This window comes from Lithobates pipiens, unplaced genomic scaffold (assembly GCF_037356315.1).
Source record: "Lithobates pipiens isolate NorthernLeopardFrog02 unplaced genomic scaffold, aLitPip1_a1.2 Scaffold_23, whole genome shotgun sequence".
Classification (NCBI taxonomy): Eukaryota; Metazoa; Chordata; class Amphibia; order Anura; family Ranidae; genus Lithobates; species Lithobates pipiens.
In genome coordinates, this window is record NW_027507785.1 from 253,081,226 (window position 1) to 253,104,148 (window position 22,923).

At 41.4% G+C, this 22,923-nt stretch overlaps 1 protein-coding gene across 12 annotated transcripts in view; it reads left to right on the top strand.

Annotated features, from left to right (window-relative positions):
• Positions 1 to 22,923, top strand: part of PBX1 (PBX homeobox 1) — a 205,490-nt gene that overhangs the window by 149,033 nt on the left and 33,534 nt on the right. For all 12 annotated transcript variants that reach the window (XM_077453035.1, XM_077453038.1, XM_077453028.1 and 9 more), the window contains 2 exons: positions 16,407 to 16,651; positions 19,237 to 19,427. In XM_077453035.1, coding sequence (XP_077309161.1) covers positions 16,407 to 16,651; positions 19,237 to 19,427 — 436 coding nt within the window. The remainder of the gene's footprint in view (positions 1 to 16,406; positions 16,652 to 19,236; positions 19,428 to 22,923) is intronic.

Below are 22,923 nucleotides of genomic sequence, written 5' to 3' on the forward strand. Positions count from 1 at the left end.
CTCACCAAATTTAACCCATTAAAGTGAATGGGACTGCCCTGCAAGCACCCCACAATGATATGCTATCGCAAGGTTCCAGAAGTTAAAGCAGGCGGTGAGGCAGCAATAAAATGCCTCCTTGCTGCCTGTCAAAGGCTCTCTGAAGTTCATGCTGAGCGAGGATCGCTCTTCATGAGAAAAGCAGAGTGTGATCGTGACTTTAAGGCCTTTTCATTACATTTATGTGATTCAAACGTTCAGTACAGACTTGTGATATTCAGGTGTGGGCAATAATGTTCCAGATGGTCAGCATACATCATACATGGTACAGCATACGCCAAGCTAACCAGTTTTTAAAATCTGTTATGGGCTACAAATATGCATTTTCCAAAAACATGCATTTAACGCTTTAGATTTTTAATGTACAACATATATTTAGTGGATTATTATACTAACCTTATAATTAATGAAATAAAACAGACTGAAGATTTAACCACAGTAGAGCAATTTAATGTTTCTTTCAGCTTGTTTATTTTTAGTGATGAATAGAGTGCTGTGTGGGCGATCAGGTACAATATGGGATTCAAGAGGATCTGGTCCGCTTATCAAAACTGCCTGAAAGCAGTAGGCAGAAACAAACAAACCTTTAAAATTTTATACCGCGGCCAATAAAATTGGGGTGATCCCAGGTGAATCCAGTTGGATCCTGAATGGTTTGCTCATTTTATGCGCAAGAGATGGGCATGTTGCTAAAACGATTCATCAGAGATTTCATCATGAGCAAAAGGGGAGCACAGCTGACAATCAGATGGTTAGTAGTCTTAAGTATCTGATCCCTACCATTTATTTAACCTCCCTGGCGGTATGATTCAGTCTGGAATTAGGTGCTGAAAGCAGTACAATTATTTTGCATGGAAATCTGGCTTTTATTTTGTAGTCCTGTAATTCTTAGGAATAACGCTCTTAAATCTGTTCAAACCAGAGTCTAGCAGACATCCCAGGTATGATGAAGTTTATAATATAATAAAGAATAATAAAAATTATTCAATAATGTAATCAAATCCTAAAACACTGAAAAAGGTACACTTTTTGGTTGCTATGGAAAATCTCCAAATTCGAGGCAGAAAAAACAGTATTTATAATATAAAAGTGCATGCAGGGCACTTGACAGACCACTAGGGACAAAGGGGGTGTGTAATTTTTTAATACAGCACTGTAATCTGTAAGATTACAGTGCTGTGTGTGTTTTGTGTCTTTTTACTTTTTTGAATTTGCCGCCTTTCTCCGCTCCCGTGCACCGTAACGTCGCAGGGAACGGAGCTCGGCGGCATTCGGCACTGTGAATCGAGCGGAGGACAGCTCAATCACACAGCGCGGAGCACATCGCTGGATCCAGGGGATAAGGTAAGTAAGTCTCACTGTGTCCTCCCCTGCATCCAGCAATGCGATCCCGAGTCTGGCTCGGGGTTACCGTTCCTGCTAGAAATCTCCCAGCCCAAGCCAGACTCGGGATTACTGCTAGGGAGGTTAAAGGTCAGTTCCATCCAAAATATTTTTGGCATGGTTGCTGGCAAAATCAGGCATATGAGATTTAGCTGAAAGATGTCCACATCCAAAACCCTGTTTCTTCCATATGTCCTGGTATTATAAAGTCAACTGATGGTGGCAATTCTCCAATAATATAGGATAAATAAATAACTGGGAAACCAGTGAAAAGAGGTACGCACTTGTTATGATCTTGTAAATGAAAACTCCTGCAGGCAATCTTGCCACTTTGGAGTGAAAAGGTGAAGTATAATACTACCAGTTTTGAAAACCAAGACTTAAGAGTGGCTCGAGATAGTCTTTGGTGTCCAAGACAGCAGTATAGTTAATTATATCACAAGAGTTGGTTTAGATGAGATAGCAAAGATTGGGTGGGTTTTCAGATGTTAAATAAGTGGTGGTCAACTTTCTTTACATGGGGGGAGCCTCAAGTGTGGTGCCAGACATCGCCAAAGGGCAGCACATAAATTAAAGTGTGGGGTACTCCTAAAATAAACATTTTATGCTCGCCTGTGGCTGCAGCTGTTCCCTTCCACCTCTGAGCCAGAGAACTCTGCGATCATATGGTCAATTCTTGGGTCTGCTCCGAACAAAGTGTGGTGGCCGTCAGTCACTGCTCTGTTCTGCCCCTCCAGCACTCACTGGTGTTCCAGTCAGTGGAAAAAAGGGCAGAGCGGCTGGCTTAGGCTCTCAGCAGCACGCTGAAAGGCTAAACCAGCTGCTGGTCAGGAATCTGGGTGGATCCCAACATTTTCATCCCACCAGAGCCTAGGGTGGTTCTGTGACATCAGCCAACAGCGGTTTTATTCGGGGTCACAGGAGTGCGCACAAGGAAGTGCAATTCTGTGACCCACATGAGAAGTATGACCAAACAAGCTTTGGCCATACAGTAAAACCTTGGTTTGAGAGTAACTTGGTTTGAGAGCATTTTGCAAGACAAGAATTTTTTTTTTAATACATTTTGACTTGATAGACAAAGAATGTCTTGAGATACAAGTAGCGTCAAGTCGCAACTGAGTATAAAAGAGAAGAGAGGTGCCTCTAAGTGTGGCAATATGGTTACATGTAATGAAGGTACAACATTTAACAAATCACATGGTGGTTGATTAAAATTGGCACATCTAAGTATGCAGGCATCCAGGGTAAAGCTGTCCACATAGACCATCCTCTGCACCGCCGGCTCCTCACTGCTGTCAATCTTCAGTCGTGACCGTGAAGACTACCCTGCAAGATGTCTGCAAACTTAGATGTGCCAGTTTTAATCATCAATCATTTGAGTTGTAAAATGTTGTACCTTCATTACATATAACCATATTGCCACACTTAGAGGTACCTCTCTTCTCTTTTAAACACTGTAGCTCCTGTTGGATTTTGCTTTCAGTCCCTTTGTGGAGGCTGCCATTTGTAAATGGACATTTTATGGTTACACAACCTATCACATTGCTATAATATTTTTATATGTACTTTAAACTGAAGGCTTTATGAATAAATGGTTGTGGAATGAATCATCTGAGTTTCCATTATTTCTTATGGGAAAATTTGCTTTGCTATATATATATATATATATATATATATATATATATATATATATATATATATATATATATATATATATATAATGCTCGCAATCCAAGGTTTTACTGTACTTCTCTTTTAAGTAAATGTTCAGTCTCCGAGACTGCAGGAGATGGTTGAAGACTCCAGACCTTATACGTCATCTCCGTCAGATCACCCACTGCAGCTATTATCTTTTGTACCACCTACCCCTCCCTTTAAATTGTAAGCACCATGAGCAGGGCCCTCCTACCCCTTCGCTATTGAACTGTATTGTAATTGTACTGTCCCCCTTTATATTGTAAAGCACTGTGTAAACTGTTGGAGCTGTATAAATTCTGTGAAATAATGCTACAAGGGATCATTTGACACTGTAGACATGATACAAGAGTTGGTCAGAGAATATGGGCATGGTGCGAGATCTGTTCAGAGACTATAGGCATGATGCAGGAGATGTTCAGAGGCCATGAGCAGGATAAAAGACGGTCAGAGACTGCAGACATGTTACAGGAGATTGTCCGAGACTCTGAACATGACCTAGGAGTTGTTGGAGACTGGGAACATTCTTTAAGATCCATTCTTGGACTTGGAGACACATTGATGTAGTGGTTAGCACTTTCACCTAGCAGCAATAGGGTCGCTGGTTCAAATCCCTACCACGACACCATCTGCCTGGAGTTTGCATGTTCTCCCTGTGCCTGCGTGGGTTTTCTCCGGGTACTCCGGTTTCCTCCCACACTCCAAAGATGCTGGTAGGTTAATTAGACCGTGTCTAAAAAAATTTTTAAAAAAAAGCCTTAATATATGTATGTGTATGTCAATGTTGTATGTGTTCGTAAGCGTGTCAGGACCTTATGGGGTAAAGGACCACGCAAAAAAGCTGCAGATGGACTCTGGTGGCAAGAAAGCGCCCTGAGGCGATTCAGTTCTCATAGGTAGCGCTATACAAGTCACTCAGTTATTACAATAGAGTGGTAGAGATCACTGCTATAACAAGGCAATTGGCAAACTGGTTCAATTTTGTAATGGCCCAGAGGGCTGCACAAAAAGTGCCAGAGGGCTTCAGGTTGGTTACTACAGTCTTGGATGAACTGGTTACTTTCAATGTTGCTTAGACTGTATGTGCTGACATAGATCAGGCAGTAGTGGTAGTAGTTAAACAATGCCCATTCTCCGTTTTTGCTTTTGTCTGTGTACTACACTTCTATGTGCTGTCTTATGTTGTGTGCTTGTAAGCAATGTGTTGTCTACTCTACTGGGTACATGTTTGGCGTTCCAGATTCGAACTGCTTGAGTTGTTTGTCAAATATGAAAGGTGCGAAGCTGCTTTGGGACAAGATCCTAGCGTTATTGTGAGACGACCTGTGCCTAATCACTGTAACATTTCTGCATCTTTTGCCCCAATGTGAAAAGTAAGCAGGCCTTTGTGGTCTTTGGCCTTCTAACTGTTTAGTTTTAACACATTTTCTTTTTCCTCCTTCCTCCATCGTTCCTTAGCCTTTTCTTCTGTTCCTTCTTTCTCCTCCTCTTTTATCTCCCTGCTAATCCCCCGTCTCCCTCCCTTCTCCTTTCTCCTCTGGCTGGATATTTTCCCAGCAGACGCCAGTAATACAGTATGTAGAACTGTGCCCCAGCTCTCAGCATGCAGCAGACCAAATTATTCTCATGTATTCATGAAAAGCTGCCACCGATCCGTCCCTAACACAGAAATGGCCTTTGTTAGTGTTTCTCAAGTGGATTGGCACAGAGAGCGACCCATGCAATTTGGCTTCAAAAGAAAGAAAAGATTTAACCGCGTCACCTCAAGGAAATTTTATTCCTAACACGCAAAAAATACAGATATAGCAATTTGCCTAAATTGCTAGGCTTTTTTTATTGTACAATTATGATTTCTCCCCTCCTTTTTGACAACAACGCGAAGAGTTTCCTGCAGGCGGCGGCCGGTCTGTTCTGGTATGTTATTGTCTTCAGATACACGAACAAGCGAATGGATAATGACAGGAACAGAGCAACGATACCGTCTGGGGGTGTTAGCAGATTTTGATTCGTTACAGTACTCGTCTGCACAATGGAGTGAATAGGCCAACACAATATATTTGTATGTATTGTCTCCATTCCACAGAAAGAAGAAAAGGAATATTGCTAACAATGGTCATACACAGAAGTTCAATGTAAGGCAGCATCCGCTCTGATCATGTGATCATTGTCTCCTCATGTGACCAGAAACGTGATTTCCTAGAATAGTTCCCGAACTCCAAAAATAAGAAGATCATGGAAAGTGTCACTCTGCTTTTGTAACAGTCTCGCTCTACGGTAATTTAACGTAAGGAAACTGGTTACAAAATAGCAGTCTCTGATATTATCTAATGCAATCAGCCATTGGCTCTGACTTTTCTGACTTCTGGACAGCATGTTGGCACTGGGTCCTTAAAAACAAGGCATGCCGTGAATAAAAACGGTCAGTTGCTTGTGCTCTCAACTGAACTGTAAAGCCAGCAAATGGCTGGTTTCACAACTGATCGCATATACAGCACCATGGCAACTGCAGATCAGAGGCAACTTCCTTGGTTGTAAGAGATAGGAGGTTTTACTTCTACCTTAATGTACAGTTTGTGCAGCAAAAGTTGTTCTGAGTAGGATAGGGTTAAAGGAGCATTCCAACTTAACACTAATTAGCTGAAAAATGCTCCTCCTCCCACTGCTACCAATGCTGCTTAGCCTATGTAAAAAAAAATAATAAAAATTGATGTGTTTACTTGCCTTTTTTCAGTCTGCTTCACTTCGTTCACGTGATCTGCAGCTCTGGCTCCCCTGTGGCAGTCAACAGCAGCTGCAGGGGAGAGGAGGGAACGCTAACAATGACTGAGCTATGGGAGCCTACGGGTGATGTCACAGCTCTCAGAATTCTCTGCCGTTGTCATTGGAACAGCTGTTCCCAGTTGAAGATTTACCCTCATGTTTTTGTTCTCATGACAACTCTTAACATTTTGGATTTTTCTTTCACAATAGTGAATCTATCCAGCGGGAGCTCAGACTGCAATAAAATCCCAATTGGTTCTAATAAGTTGGCCATAGATGGTGCAAATTTCTTTCCTGCAGCCACAGGTTGCAGGAAAGAAATTTGCATGATTCCCCCATTGGCACAGACAGTACTGACAGGGCAATCCCTCCTGCCAGGCCATTATCTTCTCCCAGCTGGAAGGAGAAGAGAAGTCGTCCCCGTCGGGGGGGAAGACGGGGATTATCACTAGCAGCTATAACAGCCACAGATAATCTTAAGCAAATCCAGTAGGCTGGTTGTACCCAAGTTGATCGATTGATCAACTTGGCACATTCAGCCTGCCCGTTAATGGTTCGAATTTCAGCCAGTTCCCGCTGAACCATCAGGGATTCAAACCGTGTATGGCCTGCCTAAAATAGGCATGATTATATCCTATCAGGATAGGCAGAGATGATGCCTACTACTATAGTACCCTTTAGAGAAGCCTTGTGACAGGCTTTATTTAACTTTAAGGAAGCCTGTGGAAAATAGTGTCTGCCATTGCTAATCTCTGCTTCTGAAAATGCCATTTGCCTGGCTGTCATTGTGATCGAAGGATATTAACAATGCACCATAACAGGCGTAGATCTAAAGTGTTTTTTTTTTTTTTTTTTACTATTTTCAAACCGTCACATGCTGAAAGTGACTTGGGTCCCTTGCATACTGGACTGTTTGCAGTGCGTTCCTCCTGGAGCTTTAGGACCAGTTCACACCAGGTGCAGTCCAGTGCGTTCTTTTATTTTTTTTTTCTGCATCAAAATCACATGGACGGTAGGTCATATTGGTTCCAATGGCATAGTTATAACACCAGTGTGGTCAGTTCCAGTGCAGTCAAAAAATAATTAGAAGGTGCTGCATTTTTTTTTTTTTTTGTACTGGAACGTGGCAAACCACATTGGAGCGCTTCAAAATCCCATTACAGCTAAAAAATTAAAAACCCAGGAAACGTTTGAAAAAAACACATTGAAAATGGAGCAAAAATGCATCAAACGTGCATGCAGAAATACATCCAGACTACGTTTCTGTGGTGTGAACCAGGCCTTAGTGTCTATGACCGCCTGTGGCTGGATGGGGCTAAAGTCTGTATTGAGTGGTACCCGTAGGTTAGGGCCTTGTGTTTTCAGGGACCAGGTTCTGCAAGGCAGAAGACCAGTGTACCAGAACCTTGTCCTGTAGATTTTGATAGGCTGTCTGCAGCAGGGCTTTGCGCTGCACCTGTCCCTCATGGGTGCACTGAGACACCAGGGGGGACTTGCTGCAGCTGGATGGCCCTGTGTACAAGTGGCCTTAGAAGAACCGACGCAAATCAGGCAACAATTCTTTCCATTTTAGAAAGGCTTCATATTTTTCTGATGGGAACAAGACAAGAGTGCATGGATCTCTTGCAATAAAAATGAAGTATTTAATAGCGTTAAAAGTAGATCAACTCAGATGTCCAAGAGCAAGATGCCCATCTCAGGCCAGTGGATTGCAGTCAGGTGTTTGCAGCCTGCGTGGCAAGTGTTGGGTATGTAATATAGTTATGGCAGCTGGATAATACCTCCAGGGATGTGGCCTGCTGCAAAAGTCTCCATTGAGCAGCAATACCAGTCATCTGGGGAAAGGTGTTCAGGTGTCTCCGCTATCCATGTGACCATAGGACTCCTTTACAACTTTTATGAGATCCGTGTGTCTTGTTTTGGATTGTTGCAGGAAATGGATACCCTCTGATTAGTGGGCAGATCAATTGCAATCTATTGAAAGACATCTCACCCACTCTAAAGTTGTATCCCACCCCCCTTTGTGGACACGGACTATGCAGAACTGTGCTTTATTGCCTTTTTGTTTGATTTTTTTATCCTTCCTAACCCCATATATTTCTCATGGCTAGTGTGCTTTAAAGTGGACCTGTCAGTCCTTTCAAGCAGCCTAAAAGCAGCTACCAATAGATGGCTGCTATTACCTTTGATAACGTGAGTAGCCTCTTCTGTGCAGTTTTCTGATTCCAGTCCTAAGAGTGTGTGTTCCATGCTGTTAAGGATGACCTTTATTTTTTAAAATGGTTGACAGGTTTTATTCAAGGCTCGGCCAGCTCTTTGGATCTCCAGAGTTGTACATGTACAGGCCTGGTTGTTTAGTGAAGCATTAAAAAATCCAATGAAATCTAGTAATCCCCAAAGTTGGAAGTGAACAGTGGATTAACCGAAATGTCTTTTATCTCAGTGTGAGTGCTAATGAGGACACTTTGGCAAGCAAGGTGTTGCCATCACATATAACAATAGCACCACTGTAGTTATATTATTATGAAGCGGATTAAAAATGTGTTTTTGAAAAGGCTACCACACTCCTAATACTAAATAGATGAAAAAATATCTAAACTTCTTTTTTTTTTATATTTTACCGATGATGGATTAGCGTTACAATCCTCAGCTGATTATATGGCTGTATAGATAAAAGAAAAGTGACCATGTTTTTTCAGAACTGTTATCCTACCTGCTTATCCCCTGTTGTGGAATGTTGATGAACATTGCCGCACTAGTAATTCCAGGCTACACTCTTATCTGATTTCCTTGCCTTTCCCCATGCACTTTCAGAGCAAGTACTGCTACTGAAAACCCTAATATCAACTTTCAGCTTGTCCTTTTTTTTTTTTTTTTTTTGGTGCTTTTTCAATTTGTTTGCCCGATTATCATACGGGCAATTCTGCCGCTGGCGACGTTTTGCCAAGCAGCAGAGACACTGGAGACAGCCTTCCACTTACCTCTATATAATCGCTTCCTCCCTGGCTAGCAAGGGAGCAGAAGGAGACGGACGTCTTGCTGGTTCGACTAGCATTTTGACTCCATTAAAACAAAATTTGTCGCTGGCGACAGGATGGGATCACTTATGTGACATTCCCCTAAAGATAGATTCCACCAGCAGAATTGGAAAATGTAGTCAATAATGGTGGAAAGAAGTTAAAGGGAGTCTATTTTATATATTTTTCTAGGTGGCAGTAGCATAATTGCAGAGGACACCTCCAAAAGCTTCAGAGCTTACACCATCCAACCTAGTAGAGTTGGAGTTTATTATTGAAACATTTGTTGGAAAAATCTCACACACATTTATGCAGGCTGGATGAATTCTCCCTGTAATTTTGAGAAGTTCAGAGTTTGAAAGAAAAAAAAACCTAGGTGGATGCAGCATCGGTTCAATGCTGCATCTGCCCCCCACTGCTTCCAAGTTGGTTATCAGTCTTCAGTGAGTCAGTGACTGGCAATCACTGGCTTTCTGCTCTGCACCTCCAGTGCTTACTGGAACTCCAGACTGTGGAGCGTGGCTGGCTTAAGCTGTCAACGGCTTGCTGAGAGACTGAGCCAGCTGCCGGTCCATGGTTCTGGGAAGATCCCGACTGCAAAGTTGGGGTCTTTCCTCAGCCTGGACCGACTGAGTGACTTCAGCCAACAGTGGGCTATACTACGTCATTAATAAATTACTTTCTATGATCATCAATTCCATCTAGTGGCCAAAAATGTGTTATGTTTTCTTCTTTAAGTATTTCAGATGGATGTTGCCAATGTCATATTTTCTGATGTAGATGCCGATTACAGGTTAATATATTGCAAAAATCTGAGAAAATTCATCCAGCTTGCACAAATGTATATGACATTTGTCCAACAAATATTTATAAATTGACCCCATAGTGTTGGCTATTCCACTATTTTAGAGGCAAATATTTTGGTCCTTTTGGGGAAGGTCTATTAGACTGCAATTGCATTGCTTAGACACTGAAAAAAATGTGTGGTGTTGTCACATTTGACTTCTTAATCCCAATAAAAGTAATTGAATGATTCAGGTCAGGATTTGTTTTTCTGTTTATTTATAAGATTAGTTCACCTTTTTTTTAAATACTGTTCAGTCAAGGCGTGCTGGTAATGCAGCTGAGAAAAATTTGAGTTTGGTTTACATGCCATCCCTTTTTAGGCCAAGCTTTGCCTCCCCGAAGCCTGGCCAAAAAGCCAACATCCTGAACAAAGATCTGTTTTTCAAAACTGCACAATGTGTGTTTTTTTTTTTTTTTTTTTTTTTTTTAATCCAGTTTATTTTTAGTGAATTAAGGTGATTTTAACCCTTTAAGTGAGACTTCCTAAATGTTTTCATACTCTTTCAAGGTTGTTTTGCCAAAGCATTTGTTTTGCACTGCTAGACAATCTTGTTTATTTTCATTGTCTGTAATTGCTCGGGATTGTTAAGATAGCCATCAGCACCTGTAAATAAATAAAAAGTGGATTGTTTCCTCCGATCTGCTGGAGGATGACAGCTGCATTCTGATTAGTTCCTGCGGTCCACACTCTAATCTTGCGCTTTTATTTATTATTTAACCTTTGTATTGTGTATATTTCCACTTTACCCATTATTAGAAATTGACCAAAACTGATATGCACCTTAATTTTCCTTTTTTAAATGTAACAAAATGTATCAAATTATTAGATGCATATCTATTGGGTAATTTGTGCTGTCAGAACCAAGTGAAATAAGAGGGATATGAAAGGAAATATCCATGCAGAATAGAAATCCGATTTGACCCCTCCTTGTATTAAAGGTCCCCTTCCTCCGAGGGTTTTTTATTTATTTATTTATTTTTATTTTTTTATCCAAGGAAATGTGACTTACAAATTTAAACTACAGATCCACCTGCTGGCAAGCTGTGATACTGCAGCACAACTAGAACACACAGTTGGAACCAAGCACAGGAGTTGTACTGTTGTGGGAGATGAGGACACTCGTGTTTTTGCAGAAATGTTTTCCAGGCAAATGGGGGATTTGCATTATGTACATGGAAACCCTTCTTATCAACAGTGGGGGAAAAAAAGTATTTAGTCCCCTGCAGGTTTTGTAAGTTTGCTCACTTACAAAGAAATGAAGGGTCTATAATTTTTTATCATAGGTGTATTTTAAATGGAGACAGAATATCAACCAAAAATCCAGAAAAACAAATGCTATAAATTAAATTGCAGTTCAGTGAGTGAAATAAGTATTTGATCCCGAAGTAAAACATGACTTGGCACTTGGTGGAGAAACCTTTGTCGGCAAGCACAGAGGTAAGATGTTTCTTTGTAGTTTATCAGGTCTGCACACATCTCAGGAGGGATTTTAGTCCACTGTTTTTTACAGATCTTCTCTAAAGCCTTAATGTTTCTTGACTGTTGCTTGGCAACTCGAAGTTTCAGCTTCCTCCATACATTTTTAAATTAGGATTAAGGTCTGGAGACTGGCTAGGCCACTTCATGACCTTAACATGCTTCTTGTGTCACTGCTTTGCTGCCTTGGTGGTATGTTTTGGGGCAATGTCATGCTGGAAGACCCATCCATGACCCAACTTCGAGTTGCCAAGCCACTGCCAAGAAAACTTAAGGATTTAGAGAAGATCTGTAAAGAGTGGACCAAAATCCCTCCTGAGATGTGTGCAAACCTGGTAACCAACTACAAGAAACCTCTGACCTCTGTGCTTGCCAACAAGGGTTTCTCCACCAGCTACTAAGTCATGTTTTCCTTGGGGATCAAAAACCTATTTAGCTGACTGAACTGCAACTTAATTTATAGCACATGTTTTTTTATTTAAAATACACCTATGATACAAATTATAGACCCTTCATTTCTTTGTAAGTGGGCAAAATCTGCAGGGGTCAAATACTTATTCCCCCCACTGTATAAGAGCAAATTTCAGGAAACTGGTGATCCCAATCTATGAGCCTCCAATACCTATACAGCAAATATTGCAAATGTGCTAAAATCAGACTGTTCACTCGCTTTGTTCTTAATTGAGTTTTCTGTAATTCATAGAAAGCAGAATCCCGAGTGCTGCACACAGGGTCACAAATGGGCCCTGCTGCCAAGAGGCAATTGAGGTGGCACTCATGAAGGGAGGATGATGGTGGGTGGGAGCGTCCCTGATGTCAGATTTTCCATACCGAAAACTGGCTCAGTGCCACTGAACTCCCTGCCCAACCGCTGTGCTTGTAATTACCCCAGTATGGTCCTGGTCATAGAAATGTTGTTAGTGGTATTATTTCATAAGCTGGGCTTCTGTATGTGTAGGTGGCTCCAAAAAGCATGCAGTGGGCATATTCAGGAAATTGTCTCCTGCACCAGAAGGTAGGGTTTCTTAGGTCACCAAAAGTGAGTGAGGATATACTGTTAGCTACTGCACTATCTGCATATGGGGGATGCTGGTGAGCTGCCACAATACCTGCATATGGGGTATACTGTTGAGCTGCTGCGCTACCTACATAAGGGGTCTCTACAGACCTTGGAAAATAGAGTATAGGCCTGTAACATTATGAATCGTGTAACAAACAGGAAATGCTAATTTTTTGCAATGTGTCAATTTTTTTGTTTTTTGTCGCCATATGTTTGGTGTTGCTTTTCAGTGCTTCTGTGATTACAGTGTAACTGTGGGGATGTCTGATGCCAGGTCAGAGAATTGTATTTCGTTACATCGTATTCATGCTTATGGTTTGTCGTCAAGTCTTACAGCAAAGCATTATATGCAGGGCTCATGGCGTCCATTCCTGGTCCAGTATAGAATGTTAAAGCTGAACTCTGGACAGATATAAATGGCACAGTTTAAAAGAAAAGTTCCCCTTTCATAACACTAGCGGGGAGCTTCCCAAAAAATAAATGCACTTCTTTTTTTTGTTTTTTACCTGGAAAAAATGTGAATTAATTTTTTTGTGAAAAGCTGAATTCATCCTCTTAATGCAGTTCTGTAATCAATAATACCGTACATGTATTTTCTAAATTGCAACCTGTAGGAATAGAAATTATAGTTTTCCCAGCAAACTATTTGTTTTAATTTTTCACCCCATCACGAAGGACTAATGTACATGGGACGCTGAGGCCACCTCTTCTGAAAGATTTTTATTTATTCTTTTTGACAGCTTGAAACCGGCGTTTAACACCCGTTTAGCCGTGTTTGCATGCCGCATTTAGTCATGATTTAGCTGCGTTTTGCTGCATGCATGTCTAGGAGCGTTTATTTAAGACTCAGCTGCTGAACGTGCTTCTAAAAACTGAAGGCTCAAAAAGGCTCATGAGCATCTTTTGGCGCATTTGCGACATTTAGACCTCATGTGGGCATTTTGGATGCCAGACAACCCCACAAAAAAATGTGACATTCAATGTCATGCTACATACGTGTAAATGCAGAGTTAGATCTGGCATCTGCTGAATTGCCTCTCCTGCTCTCCTGTGGTGTGTTTAATAAATAGGGAATTACAGATGCTTTGGTGCCTCTCCTTTGTTCATAGGAATAGTAGCTTTGAATGTAGTTCTCAGCGGACAGAGTACAGGAAAGGCGGAGTGTGCTGGTTTTTGTGATGTGGTAAATTCCTATATAAATCAGGATGATCCTTGTGGCACGCCAAGCAGCAAACGCTGTGCATTCTCTGTGTGTTCAGGGATAATTAAAGAACAGGAGCCCCCTAGTGGCCATATGGGGGATACACATTCTGTACAATGTAGTGATACAGGAGAGGTGCTGATACGCCTACAGTATACAACACAGAAGTTTTATTTTTTAACCTTGATGCATTAAGATAAAAACCTTGAGGCTTTAGAACCACTTTAAGAAATATATGTGTGTGTGTGTGATATATATATATATATATATATATATGTATGTGTGTATGTATGTGTGTATGTATGTGTGTATGTGTGTGTGTGTATATGTATGTGTGTATATATGTGTATATATATATATATATATATATATATTATTACATTTTTTTTATTTACTGAGAGTAATGGTGCACGCGCTGTCACATTTCACTTTTAATGGGATTTGGCACGGCTGGCACAACATATAGAACTTGTGTAATGGGATTCTTGAATTGGCACACAGAAGATGCCCCAATATGTGCAAAATCTGGGGCAGCTCTGCCTGGAAACCAATCTGCTTCTAACTTCAGCTTGTTCAATTTAGGCTTTGACAACAAAAAATAAAAATAAAAAATAGACTTTTAAAGGATTCGCTTTTTACTGATCTAAATCTTTACATATTGATTCGTCAGGAACCCATCTTTCAGATTGTAGGCTCGTACAAACAGGTCCCTTCTAGCCCTCCTGTCTTGAATTGTGTTGGAACTGTGTTGTGTCTCTCTTTATTGTAAAGCGCTGCTCAAACTGCTGGTGCTATATATATCCTGTATAATATAATACTGTAATAAATTGCTTATAATCATTGTACTGTGGAAGAAGGGATGTCTACCCTAAAGCATTAATGCACTTTGAAAATAAAAACATGCTTGCACCCTGCTTGTCAGATTGGTCAATATAAATACATGCCTGTGGGAATGAATGAAAGAAAGGAAAAAAAGAAATAAATCAGTCACCAATCCTCACTAAACGGCATCAGCGGAGGAATCTGCACTGCCGGCTATTCAAACAACCACAGCACCAGCCGCTGCTTGAATACTCAACGTGACTGTATCTGATTGGTTGTGGTTGCTATTCGGCTGATGGATTTCCACCCAGCTTCTTTGATTTTTCATTTGAAGTTGTTTGAGCCAGGTGGTGCCAGCAAGGCCACCCACAGCTCAATTTTGCTTGATTTGCAGGAAGAATCGGCAGAAATTTGAGCCATGGGTTAGCCTGAGGCTTTTTTTTTTATATATATATTATTATTTTTTTTTTTTGCATGAGTTTTTGGAGCAGCACCATTCATATGAAAGGACCCACCCATCCCCGCTCCATAAACACGCCGAAGAAGCTCATGTACCAAATTCTGCCACAGCCACGTGCATATTTTTATGTGTTTTGGTGCACAATTGTGCCAAAATCGCACTGCATTTGGGATGCCGTTAAGTAATTTTTGCTGCCGCTATTCTGGAATCATGGCCAGAATCATGAGATTCTGTCCACAATTCCAAAATGATCAGGTGTGCATGGAGCCTTGGATCCAGGCAAAGAAAGGTTCCTCACTGCTCTGTGCACAAAGGACTACACGGTGATCACAGCAGCTTTTGATATATGGCCCACTTTGATATTTTATATGATATTGGCCCATTTCTAGAGAACCAAGGCAATGTGCGACTTATCACCCAACATTGGGAGGAAGATTGCTAATCTCTGAGGATGGCAGGTTCAGGGACCAGCACACCACAGCATGTAAGCATTGCCTGGTCCTGGGCAGGCAAGGTATTGAGCATCTTTACTTGGGGGTTGAAATTCCCGTTTTCGTCTTTTTTTTTTTTTTTTTTTTTTTTTTCTTTCAAAGTGCACTTTAGCTTGACCAATGTGCAGTGGTGTCACTTTAATAAAATACAAAGAACAAACATCTGCTTTAACTCATGGTAACCAGTGAGATCTTATCTGTCTGTAGCTTGGTGTTCACCTGGGGATGGAATCTGGCGTGGCTTGTTTTAGGTCACCACACATTCCTTCTCTTTTATATACATAGGTTGTTAAAGCTTCTCATGTGAATCCCTTAAAGTGGTTGTAAACTCAGGAAAAAAAAAAACCTGTAAGACAAAAGTATAATGAGCTAGTATGCATTGCATACTAGCTCATTATGAAATGCTTACCTTGGATCAAAGCTGTTGCAGCAGTCCCTGCACACCGCTGTGACCGGCAACCTGCCTCCCGGAGCTCTTTCCGGGTTTGCGGGCTCCAGCGCTGTGATTGGCCAGAGCCGTGAAGACGTCACTCTTGTGCATGTGCATTGGAGCTGCCGGTCATTGCACGGATACTGAAGAAACTACATTAGCGAGCCGTTTCTTCAGTGCGCAACAGGGTTTACCACCACTTTAGTGGTCTTAAAAAGTAGGGGACTTTAAGCTGAACTCAAGGGGAAAAATAGCCTTGCACCAGGGCAGGCTTCCCCTGCAATGCAAGATGCCTAGAGGAACAGGAAAAAGGCACTTTTACTTATCTTATTCCCCTCGCCCCCACTTCTAGGGTCAACTCTTGGTACTCTAGGTTGTGCCAGTTCTTGGCGTCCTCACGTTAACGCAGGTCCATTGGTCCTGCATTGTTCTTGGTGACATTTGAGGGCCTGCGCCACCAGATCTGGTTAGAGGAGAGGGGGCGACCACCGACCTTATAGTATGAGGGAAGCCTGTGGGAGCAAGGTACGTAAAAAAGTACTTGTTCTTGGTACCCTGGGCCTAAAATTATAGATTTTAGATTTCCCAGAGTTCAGATTTAAGTCTTGTCCATTAAACACCTTGCAACTGAACATTTTAAATTTAATTAAAGCAATAATTGTTAATACTTTTGTTCTATACATTTTGTTTGCGGTCATTTATTACTTCTCCTTTTTTTCTTTCAGTCCTTAGTATCCGGGGAGCACAAGAGGAAGAGCCACAAGATCCACAGCTGATGAGGTTGGATAACATGCTTTTGGCGGAAGGCGTAGCGGGCCCTGAAAAAGGCGGAGGCTCTGCGGCAGCCGCAGCAGCAGCCGCTGCCTCAGGTGGAGCGGGCTCAGACAACTCAGTGGAACATTCAGATTACAGAGCAAAATTATCCCAGATCCGACAAATCTATCACACAGAGTTAGAGAAATATGAACAGGTAATGAAAGGATTGTGGTTCATTATAACCTGATACAGAAAGGGATCATTCTACATCTCAGATCAATGCTAACGATCCATAGGCTGTAGAGCAGTTCATAAATATGTCACAGCCTTTTTGTTTTTTGTATTTACAAGTTGAATTCTATTGTTTTTAGCCCCACCACACACTTGTTACTGTTTACCACATTTGTTTATATAGGAGTTGTGTTAATACTGTGTGGAACTTTATTTCTCATGAAGTCAAACATTTGCTTGGTTTCCCTTTAAACATCATGTGTCTGAGTAGTTTGCAAGGGCTATTGCAGTATAAGGAGTATTGAAGGAAGCAGGTCCCCATCTTGAAATGGTTTTGCTTCACTGATTGCATTTTGATTGGTTAGTGCATTTTCTACTTTGCTTTTCAGAACTTGTGCACATAGGCTGCAGTTCATATATAAAAACAGTATGTACAACAAGCTTTTACTGAAAGCTTTGCAAACATTTTGTGAGCTTAAAGCATCTTTAGTGAAAACCTTTTAAGGCCGCTTTCACACCTGGGTGTGCTGGGACCACTTGCCTAGCACAGTCCCAGTGCAAAAGAAGGCAAAAAAAAACAACTCATACCGCTGTGATGCTGTGGATTGTGCTGAAAAAAAAAGCATGTAGTTTGCATGCACGGCGCATGAGGTGGTGACGTCACCAGCAGCCAACCAAGCAAATATCCCCTAAATGGTGCACGTTTATGAGACAATAATTTAAGATGAGCTTCCCTGTGAGTAAAAATCAAAATGTGGAGTTTTACTACTTTTGGCTCCATTTTGGTGATGGTAAACACAGACCTTAAACCAAAACTAAAGTCGTATTTAAAAATTAGAAAAAAAAAAAACATTGCTAGCAGTCAGATTTTATTGCCAAAAGGACTTTGGTGTACACGCGTCATCTCAAGAGGGCCAGTCAAGATGGCTGAAAAACCCAAACCCCAAAGAAGACCAGGTGAATATGTCAGAGGTAAGGCACCTGGTTTTTGACAGGTACCGTTCCCAACTTCTGGGAGACATGGTCATGGTGCGGTCTCTCAGAAGTTCGACTTCCCTCGCTGCCGGACCAATTAGAATTGCGTAGCACACTTTGCACATGCACAGTAGGGAACCCGGAGGGAGCTGAAGCTTCACAGCCGGGTTCCCTTACCAGGAATGGCCGCTGCACCCAACAGCCGATCCGAAGATCGGCTTGGGAGCGGACATCGTGGGCTCCCTGGATAGGTAAGTTTCCATATGTTAAGTCAGCAGCTGCAGTATTTGTAGCTGCTGACTTTTAATTTTTTGTGGGGGAGCTGGACCTCCTCTTTAATAACAGATTAAGATTTCTATTTGGGATATCTACTTGTTTAAATGATTTTAGTTTTGTGCAATACATAGACAAAAAGAAACAAAACTAAAAAACTCCAACACTCCCCTGCTCACAACCTCCTAACGCACATCGCACTTCCCAGAAGGCTGCGGGACCAGTCTTAAGGTCTACACTATAGGTAAATTGGGCGAGTGATTGTCCGGTTTTCCTTGATGTTTCACTGCAAGTCGGAAACGAGGAAGGAAATGATGTACGAAAATTCTCGTATGACTGAGGCGGTTTATTGCTTCTGATGATCCGCTTTAAGCTGGGTACATACTATAAGAAAATCGGAAAATAAATTCCATACAAGGCAGGATTGTTCCATTTTCGGGTAGTGTTTACACAAATTTTGACGTCCGATTCAGACTTTCCAAACTAAAATTTCGGAAGGGACGAACTCCAAAATTGGTCTGGTACGTGAACAGAACGAACAATTTTTAGTTTTTAATGTGTACCGTTTTCGGACAAGACAAAATCCGATATGAAAGACTGCGCATGATCAGAAACGATAAATTTGTCGTACAAGAATTTTCGTACATTATTTCCATCCTTGGTTCCGACTTGCTGTGAAATATCAGGGAAAACCAGACGATCGTTCACCAGATTTTCTTATAGTGTGTACCCACCTTTACAGTGCTACACATTCTCGCATATGTGCATGGGAAGTGGGCTGTAAGAAGTTAGGAAGTCCGTGCCAGTTCTCACATCCAAGATGACAGCTCCAGGATCCAAAGCCTGATGAAGAATCAGTTGCGGTGAAGACAGCCGTGGACTTCTGGTTTGGTAAGTACGTGTTAAAAGTCTGCAGCTACAGTGATTGAGTGACTTTCCTCTATAATATATTTAAACTGAAGCTGAGGTTTATTTTAAAAGCTGCCTGAAGCTTACTGGAAGATTTTTCAATAGCTACAATACGCACTGCTTTTATACATACATGCATCTATGTGTGCAAGGCCTTAAACATTTTATTATAGAAGGTCATTGGTATATTTAATTGTTACTTTATAGATTGTAATTCGTGAACAAATGTCTTAAAACCTGGGGGACAACTTTGTAGGCCCGATGTGCACTGGGAAAGCAATGTAGAAACAACAAATCCATTATATGAGATGTAAATGACAACTGTGCATGAACTTTGGCGTGCAAGATTTTAAGTCAACTTACCAAAAGAATGGCATAAATCACATCTTTAGTCCTGTTATTCCCTTTTAGGCCTGTAACGAATTCACAACACATGTGATGAATCTGTTACGAGAACAGAGCCGGACCAGACCTATTTCCCCCAAAGAGATTGAACGCATGGTTGGAATTATCCACAGAAAGTTTAGCTCTATCCAGATGCAGCTCAAGCAAAGCACATGTGAAGCTGTAATGATTCTTCGCTCCCGCTTTCTCGATGCTCGGTGAGGCCATTGCCATTTCCCAAATGTTTTATGCAGAAAGCTGAATGTACTCCATAAGGCATGATCATCCAAAACTGACCACAAAGACTGCTTTTTTACACCTGATAAAGACAAAACCATTTATTAGGATACATGTGTGCCATAGTAATTGCTTGCTTAATGTTGAATTTGAGCCAATACATTTTAGATTGTAGGTATAGTACACAATGCTAGAACTGTCAGATTTTGTGGTGTTCACTATTGAAGAGATTTGTATTTTGCATCTTATCCCAGGGACCACACAGAAGGAGAGGGGAATTTTCTCTACCCGGGACACAGTGCTGAAAACTCGATGGAATTTCCATCACTTTTCAACTCTGTTGGAGAGAATATGCTCACTTCCTGACCTAGTGACCACACAGAGATTGAAGAGGATTCACTTCGATGAGAACAGCAATATAAACTCAAAAAAATCCTATCCCATCTACACTCAAATTGGGCTACAATTCTACCTTATTTCACACTTTCACTTTTGGTGATATTTACTGAATGGTTAAAGTAGAGCTAGAAAACTTTTTTTTTTTTTTTTTTTTTTTTCATGTTGGATAGTGTCATCCTGTGTCCCATTGTGGAGATTTCCTTCACTTCCGGCCTCATAGCCAAACAGGAAGTAAGCGGAAATCCCTGCAAATGATTTTTCTGGGGACAACCCCAAATTTTCTTAAACATACATGAATCTAAGCACAGACAGCAATAATAACTGGCACGTGTTCTAATCCCCTTCCACGCCATCCAAAACAAAAGTTTTTTGCTTTTTTTCGAGTAGAAGTGTGAATTGGTTCTAAAGGTACACGATCTTGTTAGAGTAGAAAGTGAAACTGGGGCATTTTTAGGTGCATTCTGTAAAAATGATTGATGCAGATAGAACAGGCTTTACTTAAAGATAAGTTCACTTTTTAACACAAAAATAATAAATGCACATTTTTGCAGGTTAAAAAAAAAAAATGTGCATTTACTTTTTTCTTTTTTTTTTCTTTTGGGGGCCTGGAAAGCATTATACCAGTAATCAGCAGATCACTGATGCCATGCAGGCCTCCTGCAGACTGTCAGTGTAAGTTGTCTGCCTGTAAATCATACAGGCAGGCAGTTTTACGCTGACAGAATCCATGCACTACCATAACGCTCAATAGTGTTGTGGTAGTTCATTGAGAACTACAAGCCGACAGCCGCAAAGGCTGTTGGTAGTTGTAGTCCATTCATTCACACAAGACTGGGAATAATGCGGGCAGCTGGAGCCCCGCACAGCCAAATTTTCTTAAGATTGTGGCGGCGGGAGAAGATCCTCTGTTTCGAAAACGGGGGATCGGGGGGGGGAGTGTGCTGTATGGTGGCCGGTACATTTGTGACCCGAATATGGGTGTACCATGGTGCAAAAGGTGAACTTATCCTTTAAAGAAGAACCCTCGCTTTACTTTTTTGACAAGGTCAAATGGGCCCCCACAGCTCTCCAACAACATGGCTAGCAAGGAGACAGCTGCTTGATAACTACGTTGTTGGACATGCAACATGAGTCCCAAACTCGACCTTGTTTACAGGTAAACAAGGGAGAAATTAAAAGGAGGTATTTATAGGTAACAAAAGGAATATGATATCTTCAAAAAATTTTGATTTGTTCTTCTGTTCACATATCATGGTTTTAATTTCTATTTTAACTTGAGCCTACACTTTGTGTGGACTATGAGCAGTATATTCAGAAATTAGATCTGTATCAGGATAACATATCAGAGCTGCACTTATAAATCCACAGGATATATATATATATATATATATATAATTGTACTTTTCATAAGAGGGGAGGAGTAACTCGTGTAACTGCGGTCTTTCAGAATACAAACTATTATCCGCTGGGTTGTTTTTATCTGCATGTATAATTTTATGCTATTTGTAATAACTGAAATTGTACTAGTTATATTTGTAAAATTTATCATTGCAACACTTTGAAGGTAAGATTGGGAGAAGTCCCAATCTCGCCTCCTAGTCACATACTAATTGCAATGACCGAAGTGCTAGTTGTTCCCAATTAAAGTGTTGCTCTAGCCAAAACGTTTATTTTAGCCTTGAAAATGGATATCCGCTTTTTATTGCGGTTTGTATCCCCCTGGGAATTTTACCCTCTGATCAATCTGGGGACACATGGCCATGGCTATAGCTTAGCATGGTATGGTTTTCACTAGATCAGGATGTAAGGGGGAGTCTTTCAATGGGTACAACTACCCTGATGACATCTGTCTAAGCCCTTGTACACACGGTCGGAGATTCCGACAACCAAATCCGACGGATTTTGTCCGACGGATTTTGTACGAAACTGTTGTATACACACGGTCGGTCGAAGTTGATGGAAAATCCGATCGTTCAGAACGTGATGACGTTATTTCGTTATGGCGGGACTATGTTCAGGCTAGTAGCCAATAGCTTTGATGTAGGAATTTGATCTGAGCATGCGTGGCACTTTGTCCGATCGGAATTCTCTACACATCGGAGTATGTCAGATCGGAGCATTTTGTCGGAAAATATTTCCGGCAAGTTGAAAAATTTGGTCCGACGGATATTCCGACGGAAACAGTCTGATGCAGACCACACAGTCGGAATATCTGACAAAACGCTCCGATTGGACACATTCCGTCGGAATCTCCGATCGTGTGTACAAGGGCTTAGGCCGCGTACACACGCGGGGACTGTTCGCTCAACTTTGTCCGCTGAACAGTGTTTCGGCGGACAGTCCGCTCGTGTGTGGGCTTTCAGCGGACAGTTTCAGCGGACAGTCTGCTGAACAAAGTTTTTCGGAAATTCCGAAAAACTGTCCGCTGAAACTTTGTTTCAGCGAACAGTCCCCTCGTGTGTAGGCTTGTTCGTCAAACTAAGTTCCGCGCATGCTCAGAAAGGATTTACACGCCGAAGTTTGCATTGCAGTGTATAGGACGTCGTATTTTTCGTCCCGTCGTATGTGCCGTTCACGTCATCGCGCACGGTTTCAGCGGACTGTTCGTTGTGTGTGGGCAAGTCCGTCCATGCTAATTTTGAGCGGACTGTCCGCTGAAACTGTTTGACGGACAAAGTTGAGCGAACAGTCCCCGCGTGTGTACGCGGCCTTAGAGGGTATTTTCCCTTTGTACAGATTAACCACACCTTATCTTGCGTCTTTGGCAGGAAGTAAGGAGAAATCTCCCTAACAAGACTGCAAAAAAAAAAAACTAATGGGAGTTCTAAACCTTCAGTTTTATTTTTTGGTTTTGACAAGTGCTACGTTCTATAGAAAATGTTACATTTCTGCAGGAGAGAGATAATCTACAAATAACAGTAATCGTAGCGGCAGCAGCACAGATTTTAATTGAGATCTGTAAAAGTAAATTTCTGATTACTGCTGTTTGCATTACTGAACAAACCCAGCTTTGTGTTAGTGTGGATGCGTTTAACGCATTCGTGTGATGACAGCCTGACAACACTGTTGAAAAAGTAC